The 15,834-nt window shown below is 41.4% G+C and overlaps 2 protein-coding genes across 2 annotated transcripts in view; both read right to left on the reverse strand.

The window, feature by feature from the left end:
- PPP1R1C (protein phosphatase 1 regulatory inhibitor subunit 1C) overlaps positions 1 to 855 on the reverse strand; it is a 54,045-nt gene extending 53,190 nt beyond the window's left edge. The window contains 2 exon segments of the mRNA XM_050900367.1: positions 605 to 745; positions 748 to 855. Coding sequence (XP_050756324.1) covers positions 605 to 745; positions 748 to 855 — 249 coding nt within the window.
- Positions 856 to 10,755: 9,900 nt separating this feature from the next.
- The window catches only part of ITPRID2 (ITPR interacting domain containing 2), a 42,041-nt gene continuing 36,962 nt past the window's right edge, over positions 10,756 to 15,834 (reverse strand). Inside the window, exons 16-17 of the mRNA XM_050899790.1 lie at positions 12,393 to 12,517; positions 10,756 to 11,993 (exon numbers count right to left, since the gene is read on the reverse strand). Of these exons, the coding sequence (XP_050755747.1) occupies positions 12,407 to 12,517 (111 nt within the window). The 3' untranslated portion in view covers positions 10,756 to 11,993; positions 12,393 to 12,406. The remainder of the gene's footprint in view (positions 11,994 to 12,392; positions 12,518 to 15,834) is intronic.

Genomic DNA, 15,834 nt, shown 5'->3' on the forward strand with positions numbered 1-15,834 from the left:
ACCTAAAATAGCACACATGTCATTCCAATGCGGACATAAGTCAGGCATATTTCTACATGTATGTATTTTTCAAATATGTAAAACACTGTAACAATGACATAAAGAAGACTGTATAAAAATCATGAGAAATACAGGAGGTGACTGAAGTGATAACTATTGTGCAAAACATAACTTGTATTTTCTCATGTTAAAATGAATGGTAAATAAGCTGTCTTCTGTGCAATATTTCCATTAGGTACCTATTATCAGCTTCATGTTTTGCTTTATGTACAAATAATATACTTCAGTTGATTTGTTAAGAATGTGTATTCATGTGAAGTGTATGTATTAGGGTACAAGCCCAGTTACAGAAAAGGCACAACAAATATATACTGAATAAACCTGCCCAAGGTAAAAAAGCCTTATTCTGGCTAGAGGACATATCCTCCTCTGTCTTTGGGTAGATCCAGACATCACTATAACCTCCAGAGCATTTAATCTATAGTTACATTAATATAAGTTAGAAAAGCATTTAGGCCACAAGTATTACCTGTTCTCACCCCACATCTTGCCCCCATTCCTACCACATTCCCTCAAAACCGCGAAAGAAACTCGTCTTCCTTACCTGCTCAGCTGCCTCGGGATCTATTTGACTCTGAAACAGTGGCACAGCAAACTGTATTTTTTTAGGGCTGTTGGGCTCCATCGTGATGCTGAGGTGAGTCAGACGAGAGAAGAGCCTGGAGCTTGAGCCTCGGTCTGCGCCTCTCCCTGGGCGCCCTCCCCACAGCCAGGCTGAGTGCTCCTCAGCAATAGCTGTAACTCCCGACTTAGCACGGGAATCTGCGTGAGCCGAGCAACTCCCTTATTCCACATCCATGGAGATGCCTCTGGCTTGGCTATTTTCTTTTTTTTTCCCCTCTCCCCTCTCTTCTGCAGTCCTTCAGATCCTCTCAGCACAAAGCTGAAAGGAACAATAAGCTAATTGTGTACCGGTTCACTTCTACATATGCCAAGCATTCACTCAGAAGCTAATTGAAAATGCGATACTAGCGTTGCATGGCCTGGAGCCCTGGGATTTGAAAAAGAGGATCTCTCTACCGTACATTACTAACTGGCTGCTCAGAAGTGCAATGCAAGCTCCCTCTGAGTATTGCTGATGGGCTCTTAATTATTGATGAACACAAATCAGGAAGTTTTCAGATTTTGGGGGTGGAGGTAGCAGGAGGGGTGGATGCAATAATTCCATCTCTGTTACAGTGTGCCAGAACCGCTCTCCTCTTCTCACATATCAAACAATTGCCTTTGCTCTTTCAAATCCTTTTCTAAATCTCTTCCAGGAAGATTTTTGATGATGATGCTACACAGATGCCTACACTTTCATGAAGCTTATCTGGTGTGCTAAGTGGGTTTGCACCTTAGGCTGGGTTTGTGGATTTAGACTGCGATTTCTTCTGGTGGGCTCCATCTCATGTGACTGCAGACGCTGAGAACATCCACATTTAAGCCAGCTATCTGGGCTCCCTCACGCTAGACACATCAAAGGGCATTTCACCCTGTCCTAGTTAAGTGTTTACTGGAGATGATGTTTTCTCTCCATTAACCCTAGAAAAAGTAAAGACGACTCAGACTAGTTACTTCACTTTTAGATGGCTAAAATTCAGAGGGCCAAATCCTACTTTGGGGTACAAAATCTGTGCCTGCTTCCAAGACCAGGAAAAGAATTTGGTCAATCATACCAACAGTACCCCTTGGTGAATATAATTGATTTTCACTTTTCATTTCACCTTAATTCGAAAGAAGTGTATGAAACGATACACAGTGACCACTGACTTAACCTACCTCTTTGCTTAGAGCACCCGACCACTGCCAAGCAGCACAGCAGAGCTCCTGCAACAAAGGTGTGCTTGATGCCAAAACTGCATCCCTGGACGGAAAACACCCTAGAGCCAGTTCAAAGGGCTATGCTGAAAGCTTAGGTCTCAGCCGAAGAGCATCGGGCCAGTCTCCTGTTACACACCACCGCCAATTGGGAAGAAAGAGAAAATGAGGTACAGCAGGAAACGCCAGACTGGCCAAGCCCGTCACAGAATCAGCTTTACCTGGGATGAGGCTAGCTGCAGAGAGAAAGTGCATTTTGGTCAGGTTTTCGGAGGGCCTGTGAACTCTCTCAACTGGGAAGGGAAACACAACCAGCCAGAACAAAGAGCAAACAGAGGAAATTCACGGAGAGGAGTAACAACTTGAGTCTGCCTCTGAGAGACTGCAGTAAGGAAACAGAGAAGCAGCTCAATTCAGAGCTGAGGCTGGACATCACCAAAACTCAGAGGAATTCGAAAACGCATTTCTTGTTCAGGCCACCGAAAGCACTAAGGATTTTCACAGTTCATCACAGGTTTATTCGGAGTCACTGAGTATTTTCCCACCTGTGCCTCCCACCTGGAGGAGGCAGGGAAGGAGTGGGGATCATGGTTAAGAACAATGCACAGGCCGTACACAGCAGAATAAACCAGCAAGTCAGGGATGGAATATTTGTTTGGCTTTGATTTATACAAATGAAAACTGTTAACGCATTATTGGAATACCAAGGTATTTCTGAACAGAGGCAAGCACACTACCTAGTTGGTTTATGAAGAACCTGATAAAGCTCAGGAGGTGAGAATACACTAAAAGTTAAAGACCCAGTTGACTCAATGATCAAAAATAACTCTCAGTGAGGGCTGAAATTTCCCTCCTCGTCCAAATCAAAACTATTGTGTACCACAGTGGTTTCCAGCTGACAGCTAGTAGCTGGCAATTTTCCTGTTAGATTTATTGTGATAGTTTAGGTGGCATTAACTTAGAATTGTAGAACCACAGAAGAGTCCTGCTTGGAGGGGACTTCTGGAGATACCTGGTCCCACCTGCTGCTCGAAGCAGGGCCGAGATCAGGTTACCCTGGGCCCTCTCAGGCTGAGTCCTGAATATTTTCAGTGCTAAGGTGAAATGCTCAGTTTCATTTATCACAACAAAGAGACGCACAGAATAGCGACGTTCAGTGTTTCATACGATCATTTTTAAGCCTTCACTATTCCTACAAAGACGAATCATAATTTGCTTTATAGGCTTCCACAGACAATTAGAGCCAGAGTGCAATTGCAGCAGTTCTGCTGGTACAACTAAGAGTCTAAGACACTAAAGTAAGAGAGGCATATGCCACTTTCACTAAGGACAATTAGAGAGTTGTTTTCAGGACAGTCTAATTATCCAATTTCACAAGTCCTTCATGAACAGACATGCCATTAACTTCAATGACAGCTTCAGACATAGCAGATATACACAGGGATACACCCGGGGGGAGGACATACACAGGGTTCTGAAGCTGTGGCTTTTCTCTGACAAATTTTCATACTTGAAAGAAAATAATTTTTGTTTTCTCAGTCCCAGATAATGTGAGAAAAATGTTTTCCAGCTGCTTTGCTATTATATATATTACTAAATAGTATATTTTAAATATCAGGTTTCTCTATGAAAAAACTGTTTGCCATAAAATATCTGTTATAGCTGTCTATGAAACTTCATGTATTAAATTATGCTACAATTACAGTTTATGTTACTGCATTAAAGGAGCTATAATTCTCATTACAAAGGCTTAACATTTCTTATGTTAATGATAAAGTTAAGTTAAAAAAACACATTCAGATAGTGAAAAAATATTAAAACATTAAATGCTCAAAGGATTATAAAGGTGTGTATCAGCTCTAGATTGCCGGACATTGCTGCCTAAAGGAATCATGTCTCAAAGTCATTGCTAGCAATGGTATCTGAGAAAAAAGCTCAACAATATATGAAGAAACAAACCAACAAAACCACTTCTTGGCAGGTTCAGAAGGGAGCCAGACAACAGGACAGGACAAGACACAAGGACAAATCCTTAATGGGGCGGCTATGCCTCGGAGAGAGGCCCACCGACGATGCGATGTGTAGGTATTTGCCTCTGCAGCTCTCCTCTCTGTGCCTATTTGGAGGTGGCTGCCCAGCAATCTTCACATGCGCTATAACAATAAAAGTATTTTTAAAATAGTATAAGAGGCATATTTCAGAGAGCACTCAGATATAGCATTTCAGGATCACTACATCAGCTCAGTCTTACACCTAATTTGCAGCACTAGATGTCTCCGGGCAAAGTGTGCTTGCATTTTCTATAGACTGCATCATAGTCTGGGGAAGAGCTGAAATGCATTTAAGTACTGCCAAATCCTTTTAGCTCATCTTCTGTTTTTAGTGCACTCCCCACAATGTTTCGAATTCCTTCATGATTCAGCTAAAACTATCATGGAAGAAAAATAGTAATAACTAAGATCTTTCCTTCCTATGTCATTCATTAGGTTCTGGTATGAAGCACTGCCTTTTAATATATTCTACTGTAGTGACGAGCTATCAGAGTACTCATGGCACAGTTCCTGCTTGAGATATTTTCCCTGTTGTGTTAGGAGAGGTTTATGTTTTTTTCCCAGCCAAAGACAAGGCTGCTGGGAAGGGAATTCAAGGGTCTCTGTCCTGCACTCTCCTCACAATTTCTGTTGTGGCTGTGATCTGCCTCAGCTTCTCTGCTGTGGTCAGGGACTACTGCAGCATCAGCCTGGAGGGGAGAGGAGAGAGCTGGAGCTTGTTCTAAAGCCAACCTACTTAAGGCTTTGGCTCCTAATTTCATCAGTGCAGATGCAGGGAAGCACTCAGTTACAGTTCTCTGATCCACCAGGCTCCCTTTGCAGAGCGAGGACTTGGCTTGGAAGTGGCACTTCTTCCAGCGTGTCTCTTAGGACATAACTTTAATCCCCATTGTAGCCACTGATATGCGAGAATCTGCAAAGATGTCTTGATCCGTGCTTTCCTTGGGCTCTCTGGCTGAGACCTCTCCTCACGCCAGTATCTCCTCAGCGCACTGCTGGGGAGCCTCAGTGGCATTGGGGGAAGAAATGCTGCAGAGCACATTGCTTCCCGGCTGCTGCTCACCGGCTTTCTGCTACAGCCAAAGGAGACTTTAGCGTGCCCCTTCCTTCTGCCCTTTTCTAACAAATGGACAAAGAGTTTTTCCACTGCCTTTGTCCACACAGAGGCATCAGTTTCGCAGCTTTTGGTGTTGGTCATGGGCAGAAGGGAGGCAGAAAGCATGAATGCTGGACACAGTCTTTGATGTACACACCATACCTGTTCACAGATAGGTTTTCCTCTTGAGGCTCTACACCGGGCATTGCTCATAGGTACTAAAATCAGATGCAAGCCTTCCAAGAATAAACAATGACATATTCAAAACGACCCTGAAAGTTTCCTTTCAAAATAGCTAAATACAGGCGTTGCAATCAGGGTGGCTCCCACTCAACCACTGGAAACACAGTCTACTATTTATATGCAGAAAATGTGAAAAATTTAAAATCTGCGAGGGTGGAAGAACGTAGAGCAGATCACGTCTGTCTTGTGAGCAGTAAGTGCTGCCACAGGCAGGTCAAGAAGAAGAACAGAAAGTCTTGTTGAGCAGCGACAGAGTTGGTGGGACATTCAGTGAGAGCTGTTGGCCTAGTAACAGCCAAATTTCCATTGCCAGTACTCGTCCATCGAACACCAGGCTTGGACGTGCTTATGTACTAACTACATACATGGTTTCATAAAGCCTAGATAAGTAAAAATTACAGCTATTTCTATTTATATGATCTCTTTAGTTAATAATTCCTTAGCAGTATAATTTTAATCATAATCAGTTTAAAGTTACTTTTATCTGAGGACATAAGAACTGGTACTATCTATTCAAGTCTTCCTCTGGGACTCGCGGCTCTCCAGACTATCAAGTAATGTACAGACATTTACTGGTAGGTGCTATCCACTACCATCCATAGAATACACACATCCAAAACATAGGAAATGAGCTGGATTAATGGGACATAACCTGATTAGACAGTCAAAAGATCCGTGTCTAACATGGACTATAGTTCAACAGTGCAGAAACCAAAATTCTGGTACTGGTTTTAGGGAGGTAGTTCAGCAGGAAGTCATGCTAGAATTTGCTTCCTTACCAAGAAGAGGGTAAATTGAATATATTTTTCAATAAACAGAACTACTGTTGACAGTTTACATAGACTTTAGAATGAAATTATATTATCTTATTTCCATATTAAATCTTTAATGCAAAAATTGACTGACTATACCATTGAATTAAACCATTGAAATATAAAATTGAGTTTCTACTGTACTTCTGTTTAAAAACAAAAGTTAAAATATAGAACACAGAGAAGCTGAACAAGGAATGAACTTCTACAGTTTCAGAGTCTGAGTTAGAAAACTCAGTGTACAAACACACGCTACCAGGCTAAAAATGGAAAGCCATTAACCAGGCTATAAAAGCTCAGTATGCCAAATTCAGAACATGTTTTTAAAATTCTGATTTTTGAGTTTGAGACTCTTTAGATGTCCCTTCTTTCTTGCTTCCTCCTCCACCTCAGAGCATAGGCTAGACCCAGAGAAGTCACAGCGATCCTCAAGGTGGTGTCTGCAGCATCCACAAGGAAGCAACCGAGCCGGCCGGACCTGTGCCACTGGCACACCTGGAGGGTGGTATCCGGGGTTTGGTGACCTGGAGAAGGTGGCTGGGGCACAACTCTCTGCTATTTCTTACACAAGTGTCGGGAGCAGCAGGAACAGGGCTGCTCCGTGAGTAGGGACAAGCCAGGAGCCGAGGGCTACCCCAATTCGGGCCGTGCCCTCTCTGCAGCCCCACAGGGCCTGAAGGCAGCAGCAGAGCTAGAAGGCATCACTCGAAATTATTCAGGCATTGGTTCAAACAAAAACCTTCTCCATGCAGGCTGTGCTTAAATTGCAGAACTCATCGCCATAGGATGCTGTGGACACCAAAACTTTACACGAGCTAGAAAAGCAATTAGATACATGCATGGAAAAGAAATCCATCAAGGATACCACCGCTGGCCAGGAAATCCCAGAACCACCACCTGCTGATGAGCGGGAGGGCAGAGATGCTCCCCACGCTCCCCTCGGCCTACACTCTTCCCAAAGAGTAGCATTTGCTGTTGGCCACTGTGAAGCTGAAGATACTGAAGGGGCTGGACCTTTGGTTTCATCTGCTGTGGCTGCTTTTAGGTTACTAACGAACTGCAACAAAACGCCAAGCGTTTCATGAACCTGTGTTGCTACGCTCCTTGTACTTAAGAATAATCAATCTCTTTCTTTGCTAAGTTTTTTTTCCATCACTTATGCCAGTGTGAAAATATGCCTAGATGTAAATTTTCCTGCACCCCCCCCCCAATAATAACAATACCTAATTTATTAAGTACTTACTTAAAACTGCTTTGTTCAATCTTTAGTACAGGACATTGCCCTTCACAATCACTTCCCCTGTCTTTATGATACTTTTAAAACAAAATCTAAAACTAAAGATGAACACACAAAACTAAACAGAAATATTTTTGTAGATGTTTTCTTAAAAAATTGACTCTCAAACTCCCTAATATGTTGTAGTAAATAACCGATGGAAAACAGGACTACTTTAGAAAATAAAAAAATGAGAAACTCTACATTATTACACAAAGACTCACAAATTTAGAAATACCTGTGAAAGCAGGTATCTGTACCAAAGATTTCACAGTAAGCAGAACAGCTACTCACTCACTGAGACAATTCTTGTTTTTCATCGTGCTGCCTTCTTGTTGCTACCATTTAATTACTCAACAGTTGTCCAGGCTTTCTCCTTTTACCCTGTCAAAAAGAGAAAGATGTTTCTGTATATAGCATTCACCATCACTCAGCAAGCATCTACGCAGAATTGCCTGATACACAAGCTATGTGGAATTATCAAGCGATTTCATTTCCTTTTTTAAAAAAATTGTTTTTTATTGTTACAACTTTTATTATAACAATATTGTGCATTTTTGTTCTATGGCATGAATATGAAGGATTACCATCATATCTAAAATCACATACGAAATATCAAAGTAAATTTGCATTATGCCAAGTTAATGAGTTTGTTTTTCCTGAAAATCAAATCATGTATTATTTTGACATTATCATGTTAATTCAAAAGCAAGTGTTGCATTGGACTGAAGCCATCTAACCAGCAGTTATTCTATTTTATGACATCATCCAAGTTTCAGAGTTTTGGGTTTGTTACCTATTGAAAAAAACCCTCCAAAAGAGAAATTTTCCAGTAGTTTAGGCATGATTTTGTTTTACACTGCTAGTCATGGCTTGAATTACTCTGGTTTCCAAATTGGGCTCTTGTTCCCTCTCCCTAATCAGTATCTTCCTGTGGCCAGTTTCATTGAAACAGATTCATCTGCAGTATAACTGAATTAAAATATTCTGACCTATGCTGTATTTCAAGTGTAAGCCATTTGCTCAGCAGCACACAAAATCCAAAGGCAGCACAAATGCTGCCCCTCAAGACTCGGTAGAGTAGTACTGGTGCGGGTGGGACTGGATCAGCAAGGCTTTAAATTCTCACTTTAAACCGGTCCTTAGGAAATGCACAGCTTGGAGCATCTTGGGCATCACTTGCCTTCTAAAAGCAGGCTGCCAAGGGCTTGCACACCACACAATTTCAGAGAAAGCAGAAGATACAGGGCAGCCTTCCCTTTATGAAGGTCATGGTCAGCAAATAGTGCCTGGAAGAGCTTCCAGAGCTCATCAGTTCTTTCAGTAGGGGCAGGGCCACTTTGTCCTCTCTCCAAACAGTGTTGCGGAAACTACCAGCAGCAGGAGCCTCTCCTCCTGCCTACTCACCCCCGGCCACATAGCTGGGTCCATCCGTGGCCATCCTGGGTCCTTTCCTTTTCAGGTCTCACATACATGGTGCTGTGGGTGAGCGGCAGCAGCAGCACCTCACGGACATCACAGCACTAACCCAAGCAGTGCGGGGGGCTGCTCCCGCCTTTCCAGCTGTTGCCTCCAGCTGCTGAATGCCGAGATGTCTCCACATTTCAGCAGACGTCATTTTTGTAGCTTTTCGCTGCAACAATGGGGCTAGAAATATGCTTTTACTCACCTTAAAAAAAAACAAAAAAACCAAAAAAACCAAACTCCAAGTACTAGGCCCCCAAGCCTCTGCCTGATTTGAGCTGTGCCATAGGCACGTATTGCTCTGCAGCTGGCTAAAGACAAGTCTATTTTGCTACCAACAGGGATGTAGCTGTCCTGTACCCACAGAAAACAGCGAGATCTTAGGGTTTCCAAAATACAGCCCCTGGCTTTATGTTCCTGCAGCCAACTGGCAGCCACAAAGACCACCATCACAGTGAAGTTTAGAAAAGCATCCAAAATATCTCTGGCATTACTGCCGGCTTTATTCACAGCAAATTTGATTGACCAATATTTATCAGCCACTAATAAAGCTGTTTTAATCTGCACAGCATTCATATCAAATTGCAGACTGGCAGAAAAAAAGAAAACACTAATTTGTAAGGGAAGTAGCAGTTTCAATCATTAAACAAAAGAAAAACCATCCACGCTCAGAAAATCATTACAGCTGAATTGACATTACTGAAGGGCAAGCCACCCAGGTTAGGCATGTCCAATAATAATGACAGCTGTTCCTAAGGCACAAGCAGAAATGTCAATAAAGGTTGATACCAGTTCAGCTTATGTGACAGCAGTGCACTATATTTCTATTTTTTTTTAAACAGGAGTTTATAGACATTCCCATATCTACATAAACGTCACTCAGTAAATATTAGCTGGAAGTGTCTTTAAGAATGGCAAAAATCTGTTATCAAGATTATGGAAAAATAGGTGCTTGTATATTCATTAGTTTCAGTACAGTTTTTAGAAATGTCATTTTGAAATGTCTTTATTTTAAATTATGCCAGAACCTCACAAATCTGCCTTCCATCAGCTGGATGAAAAATTGGCACTATTTTTCATTTCTCAGGATATATTAAACACTAGACTCTGCGTTGCTGAGATCAAATGTTCTGACAAGCTATGAGCTGAAGCACCCCAGACACTCCGGGATGTTACCTACAAGTGACTTTTCTTGCCAGAGCGGCGAGGAGCCAGGCTGCCGCACCCGTGGAGGATGCTGCTGGCAGCCGCTGCTCGACGGCCACTGGCTCCTGAAGTGCTTTCCTCCATCGCTCTGTGAGAGCCACAGTTGCCACCTTTCTTGGAACGCCACTTTGAGCAGCACACGGGCACAGGACCTACATTAACGGTCGAGTGTGCTAATTAATCTGGCTGGGGGACAAGGGGAGCATCTGCTGCTGCAATTATTTGAGTAGGTTTTGGGTTTGCGCGTTTGTGAAGGAAGCTTGCAGGCACTTGGGTCTGGCTGGTTGCTCTCCGGTGGCATTCTGGAATGGAACTGCGTACTCCTGCAAGCTGCAAAGGAAAGCAGAAACCTACTGCAGCTTACCACCTCATATGGATTGCCATGCATAAGTGCTGTCGGAGTTTATATTTCAACTTTTAAACATGTAGGATGAGGTTTTCAAGAAAGCTCTGACTCTACCCACAGCAACAAACTCTGAGGAAAAGTCAAGACCAACCAAATTCATGGAGCTGCAACAGGAGCCAACAACTTTAAGAGTTTGGTTTCAAGTGCCAACATTTCTCTCAAATTTAGATCTCACATTTCCTAAGCATATAGGGCCCCCTAAACATCTGAAAGCTTTTGGAAACCCAAGTCCTGAGCTTTCCTGCTGTTCTCCATTCTGTGTACTATTTGATCAAATCTATGTTACTTATTTTGCTTAAGAGTAAACGATGCACAATGAAAAACACTGACACAGATTATAGGCAAAATAAATATTTTATTGGTTTAATATACACTTTTTTTTTTAAGAAATCAGCCCTTGTCTGTCTTCCTAACACAATTTAAAATCTTATAAACTTTTTCATATGATATTGTTATATTTGAAACTATTTTTGATTAAAGACCTTGACATAGTGTAAAGAGTTTTAGTAGATGGAAATGGCAAAGGAGTAAAGAGAGTCCAAGCACAGCAAAATGGGATATTACATATCCACTAAACGTCTATTTGACCACATAAAACCTCCAATGACTTCCAATTTGCTCCATTGGAACAAACACATGTTCACCAGGCTAACTGAAAATACACTCAGTGAGGGATGTGGAAGGAAAAGAGATTTTTTCCATTTTCCTCATAATACAAGCAAGGTTGTTCATTCCAAGTTGCACATCCTAATTGCTTTCAGAAGATCACTACTTTTATTGCATTTTGGTTAATATAAAGCAGAAGAGAACTTCTCCTGGTATGACTGAGAGCAGTCAACACAAAGACAAAAAACAGGGCTTAAAATAAGGCACTTTTCTACAGAGGGATGGGCAAACAGTAAGGAAGCAAATAAAATTAGTTAGAAGTTGTCTTCTACACAAAGATAAGGCTTTCAGTGTCAGAACTTTAAGTAGTTTTAAGTAACCTCATGTCATTCTACCACTCTGCTAATAGTAACCGCCCCAAGAATTAACAGCAATTTTTACAACAGGATTGTTTCCTTCTTTTGAAGTGGCACTAAGTAACAGCAGTGGAAACCATTATTGGTTGTTTCAAGCTCTTAAAGTGGATCAGTTATTGCACAATAAATACCTCATAGAGGTCAGTGTTTTGGGGGCGTTTTTTGTTTGTGTTTTTTTTTTTTTTTAAAAAAAGCTAAGCTGAACGCATGTGTGTTATTTATAAATTGGTTACGTCTGGAAATCTTCAAGTTTCATGATGCATCATTAGACAAAGAAATCAGCTACATAAAAATTTACAACAGGGACATACAAATAAATACAAAACCTTTCAGAGAGCCACAGTTTTGTTGATGCTTTAAGGAAAGTAATGAACTAGTTAAAGTGTCTAAGTCTTTATAGATGAACTCAAGGAAAGGTACACATCATAGAACCAAGCGTTGAATACAGTAGCCTATCTCAGCAGCTTTAACATCTCCTGAAGCAAAAATAACTTGACACTTTCGCCAGTGTATGCCGCCCAAAGCAGAATCCCACAGCGTATCGGACTACATCCAACCTTATGGAAAACAAAAAAGGAAGATGAATACCTAAATTAGATTTTCGGAAGTCTGTGTGTTATGCTTAAGTATGTATTTTGATAATATTCATATTTAAGGCAGGCAAACTACAGAAATCCTCTCGCATGATGCATTCACAGGCAAAGTCATCACAGAGCACAATGAAACCAAAAATCAAGGACCACTGCATGAAAGGTGGCAGCAGAATGAGCCAAACTATAAACCAGCTGATTTTCTGAAGCTATCCAGGATTATCAGTATCCTCTGTCTTTAATGAACTTCAATTTTGATCACTTATGTTTCAAGGGGAAAATGCAAACAAATCAAGGTTTAAGTTAACAACGATATTTCACAATTAAAAAAAAAAAATCTGTTTCTGGCAGATTCCCAAATATTACCTGTAGTACCAGTTTCATGGCTGTGTATCTTGTTTTGCAGCTGCAGATCTGCTTTGGGGTGATACAGCTGCTAACAATCCACTTACTATTTCTCGTCTTATTTCACCAACAATAGATTCCTTGATCTGAAAGGGATTAGCCAAAGTTTTAAGGTCAGTAAGTTATATAACCAATGGATAAAACTAAATGATATTGCAGATATGTTTGACATTATCGATATATGAAAACGTACACCACCAAAAGTCAACTTTCAAAAAATGCAAATGGAAAAACATAAGAAGGTTTCTCTTGGAAAAATAACTGTAAGTAATTTTAAAGTTCTTGCAAATTGTATAAATGCAAACCAGTTTTATTTTTCCAGACGGTAAATATATCTATGTTTTACACTTAGGGTAACTGGTTTTATGTTAAGAAAAAATACGTTTCAACTATGCAAAGTTCTGAAAATAGCATTTCAGGATATATACATCAAAAGCACCCCAAATGCACCAGTTTTTAACATTAGTCATTATCTCTTGAAAAGGAAGGCAGGACCAATCTGCCTCACAAACAGATTACGCAGTAGGAAAGGTCCAAGACCATGAACATGAGCTGTTGTTTTCATATAAATCAAAAGGAGACGAATCCTAACTACATACTTTCAGCATCAAAGACAAACAGAGAACTTCAACAGTTGTTCACATCATCAGTTGGCCACTGGGATATGATCTATGCCAGCAAAGAATATTTTTCACAGGATCGTGACAAAGCATTTACCCATTAAGTTTTACATAAAACAAACCCAGGAGTTACGACTAGCAAGCACCTGAGTGTGGCTGAGGCTAGAACAAAGGAAGAGCAGAGCACTGATGGCTACAGTAAAGGAAACAAAGGAGAAAAGGAGGCAAAACACAGTTCTACAAGAGCATATTATGCCGGAAAGGAGCAGGGCATGACAATGAAAAACAACGTGGGCTACTCGCAAGTACGAGAAATCTTTGGCACCAACTAATTTTTTGGATGGTCTTCAGGAAGGACTAACAAGTCAGATGCGGTCCCAAGGACAGGGGAGGATGACGATGGTGAGAGAGTGCAGGGGAGTAAGAGCCAGAACCCGGCCACCGGGGTCACTCACAGAAGCACTCATCAGCCCAGTTAAGCAATACAGTTTTCTTTTTCTTGTAAGTCTCCTCTTTTCCTGGTGCATCAAAAAGATTAAGCAACAACGTCAGAAGGGCGGCAGCAGCATTAGCTACAGGTTATTTATCCCTTGTTCTCATTGGTGAGCAATTCGATCCCTAAACCATTAGTAGCAAAGTTCCTCGTTTCATTACTACTTTGCATCAAGCAGAAATTCAGAGACTGTAATGTTATTGGGAAACAGGTTTCCAGTTGGGTTGTTTGCTGATTAACTGACAAAAGAAAAGAGCGTAACAGGACCTGGTTTACTGACAGCCACAAGTCCTGAGGATGTCTAGGCCGATGCACACACAGATGTACAAAGCTTTAGGACCACTGTAAATGCAGTAAGGGCTTTGGGATTTAGAAATGCAGGCACAGGAAAAACTGCCACGCAGCACCCCAGCAGGCGTGCTGCTCTCTCTGGTTTTCTTCTCCGGTATCACACGGGGTGGGTCTGCGAGTATGCTACAAAACAGTCATTCTGTGCCCTTCTCTCAACGGATAGACAAAAATAAACCTCACTTTCCAAAGAAAACTGATAAAAGTTTCCCAAATTAGCATGTACATGGTCTAGTATGACAGACAGTCTTGTGGCGAGGTGGAGACTGGAAGGGAAGCAGCTCCTTTTCCATTCTCAGCTCTTCCAACAACTTCTGGCTTGACCTTGGTGGATCACTTGAGCCCTCTGCTTCTCCCCTTCCTGCCCGGACAACAACAAGGCCACCCTCTGCTGCTTCTTTTCACTGCCACTGCTTCCTCCCTTCTTTCCAGACTCATCAAGGTCATTCCTGTGTGGTGAGCAGGGCATTGATTCCTGCAGTGACTCAGTCCCATGCATGTGTCATGACAATGGCCAATGTTTGCCTTCTTCCTTACAAATGATTTAGGGCAATGGGCACCTTCCATTTGCTCTGCAGAGGGCACAGCCCGCTGCCAAGGCTTCCTCCGTACAAAAGACAGAAAGCAGTCAATGAATGTTCCACCAGTATTTTTAGCAGCAGAATGAAAAATTGATCGTTTGAAAGAGGAGAGAATGCACTCATTTATGGTACATATACTACATTGATACAACACTAATATTCAATATTGCTTTAATAACAGTACCATATTCATAGATAGTTTTACTACAGTAAACCAGTCATTTTTCTCCCTATGAAAGAATTACCATTACTGTAATATTGTGTTGCTGCTAAATAATGAACTGATTGAGAGTGAAATGTGCCACAGTGGCAATTCTGGACATGAGTATTCTTCACCTACTGATGGAAAATGGGCACAAGGCTTTTCACAGTCCTCATACTCCTGATCTGAGGTACGTTTTCTATAATTAAAAGAATTCTTTTCTATTCTATTTTCTTCTTGTGCCACTTCTTCATGGCAGCAGCTGGTGAATTTTATGCTCAAGATAGTAAGATGAGGAACCCAATGCCTTCACAAGGGAAGCATGAACAACCCACAGACATTCTTGATCGATGCTGAGCTAACATGGATTTGAATGGAAAATGGAAAAGGGAAGATTCTCTATCAGACCATCTCTCTGTCCCATAAAGACCCATTACAGCCTCTTAAAACAGATGTTGACAGGAAAATCATACATTTCTTTAAAGTATAACTTCATTAAATGTCTTTTACAATGGAGAACTGTTAGCAAAAACAAAACCTGCATTGCTCTTAAGCAGAAAGCTTTTTAAACTATCACATCTTTTAAACTGCAGAAGAGCAGAGTGAGAGCACCCAGAGGCACTCCTAGCAACACTGTGACCTATGAGTCAAGCAATAAGTGCTTCATGTGATACTCCAGTGGAGGTCAGGCTGTATTTTCATCAAAACAAGAGGGCCACTGTTTGCCATTTTAATATTTCATGTTGTTGAATGCTTTTCCGTGGGAGTTAGTCCATTAACACTAAGAGTTAACACCATGGGTTTTTTTAATGCCAGCAAATAGTTACAGGTCAAAGCTCACATGCATTACAAACCACCCAGGCATATTTTGAAACACTGCCTGACTTTCCTTTCCCCAACATGAGGTCACGCAGCTACAGAGAATGGGAGGAATAAGCAAGGGTTTAACATTTGTGAGTGTATACATCAAGAACGCATCCTACCAGATTTCTTTCTTTTGACAACGAAACTGGAATTCCTTTGCTAACAAAAGGGCTACTTAAGGAAGACACATTTCAATTTATGCTCTGTTTTAGCTCTTATGAAATACAAAAGATTTTCCTGACCAGTATTTAATAGCATATTCTGGCTCTGCAAAAACTAGCAGGTGCTTCGAGCC

This window comes from Gymnogyps californianus, chromosome 7 (assembly GCF_018139145.2).
Source record: "Gymnogyps californianus isolate 813 chromosome 7, ASM1813914v2, whole genome shotgun sequence".
Classification (NCBI taxonomy): Eukaryota; Metazoa; Chordata; class Aves; order Accipitriformes; family Cathartidae; genus Gymnogyps; species Gymnogyps californianus.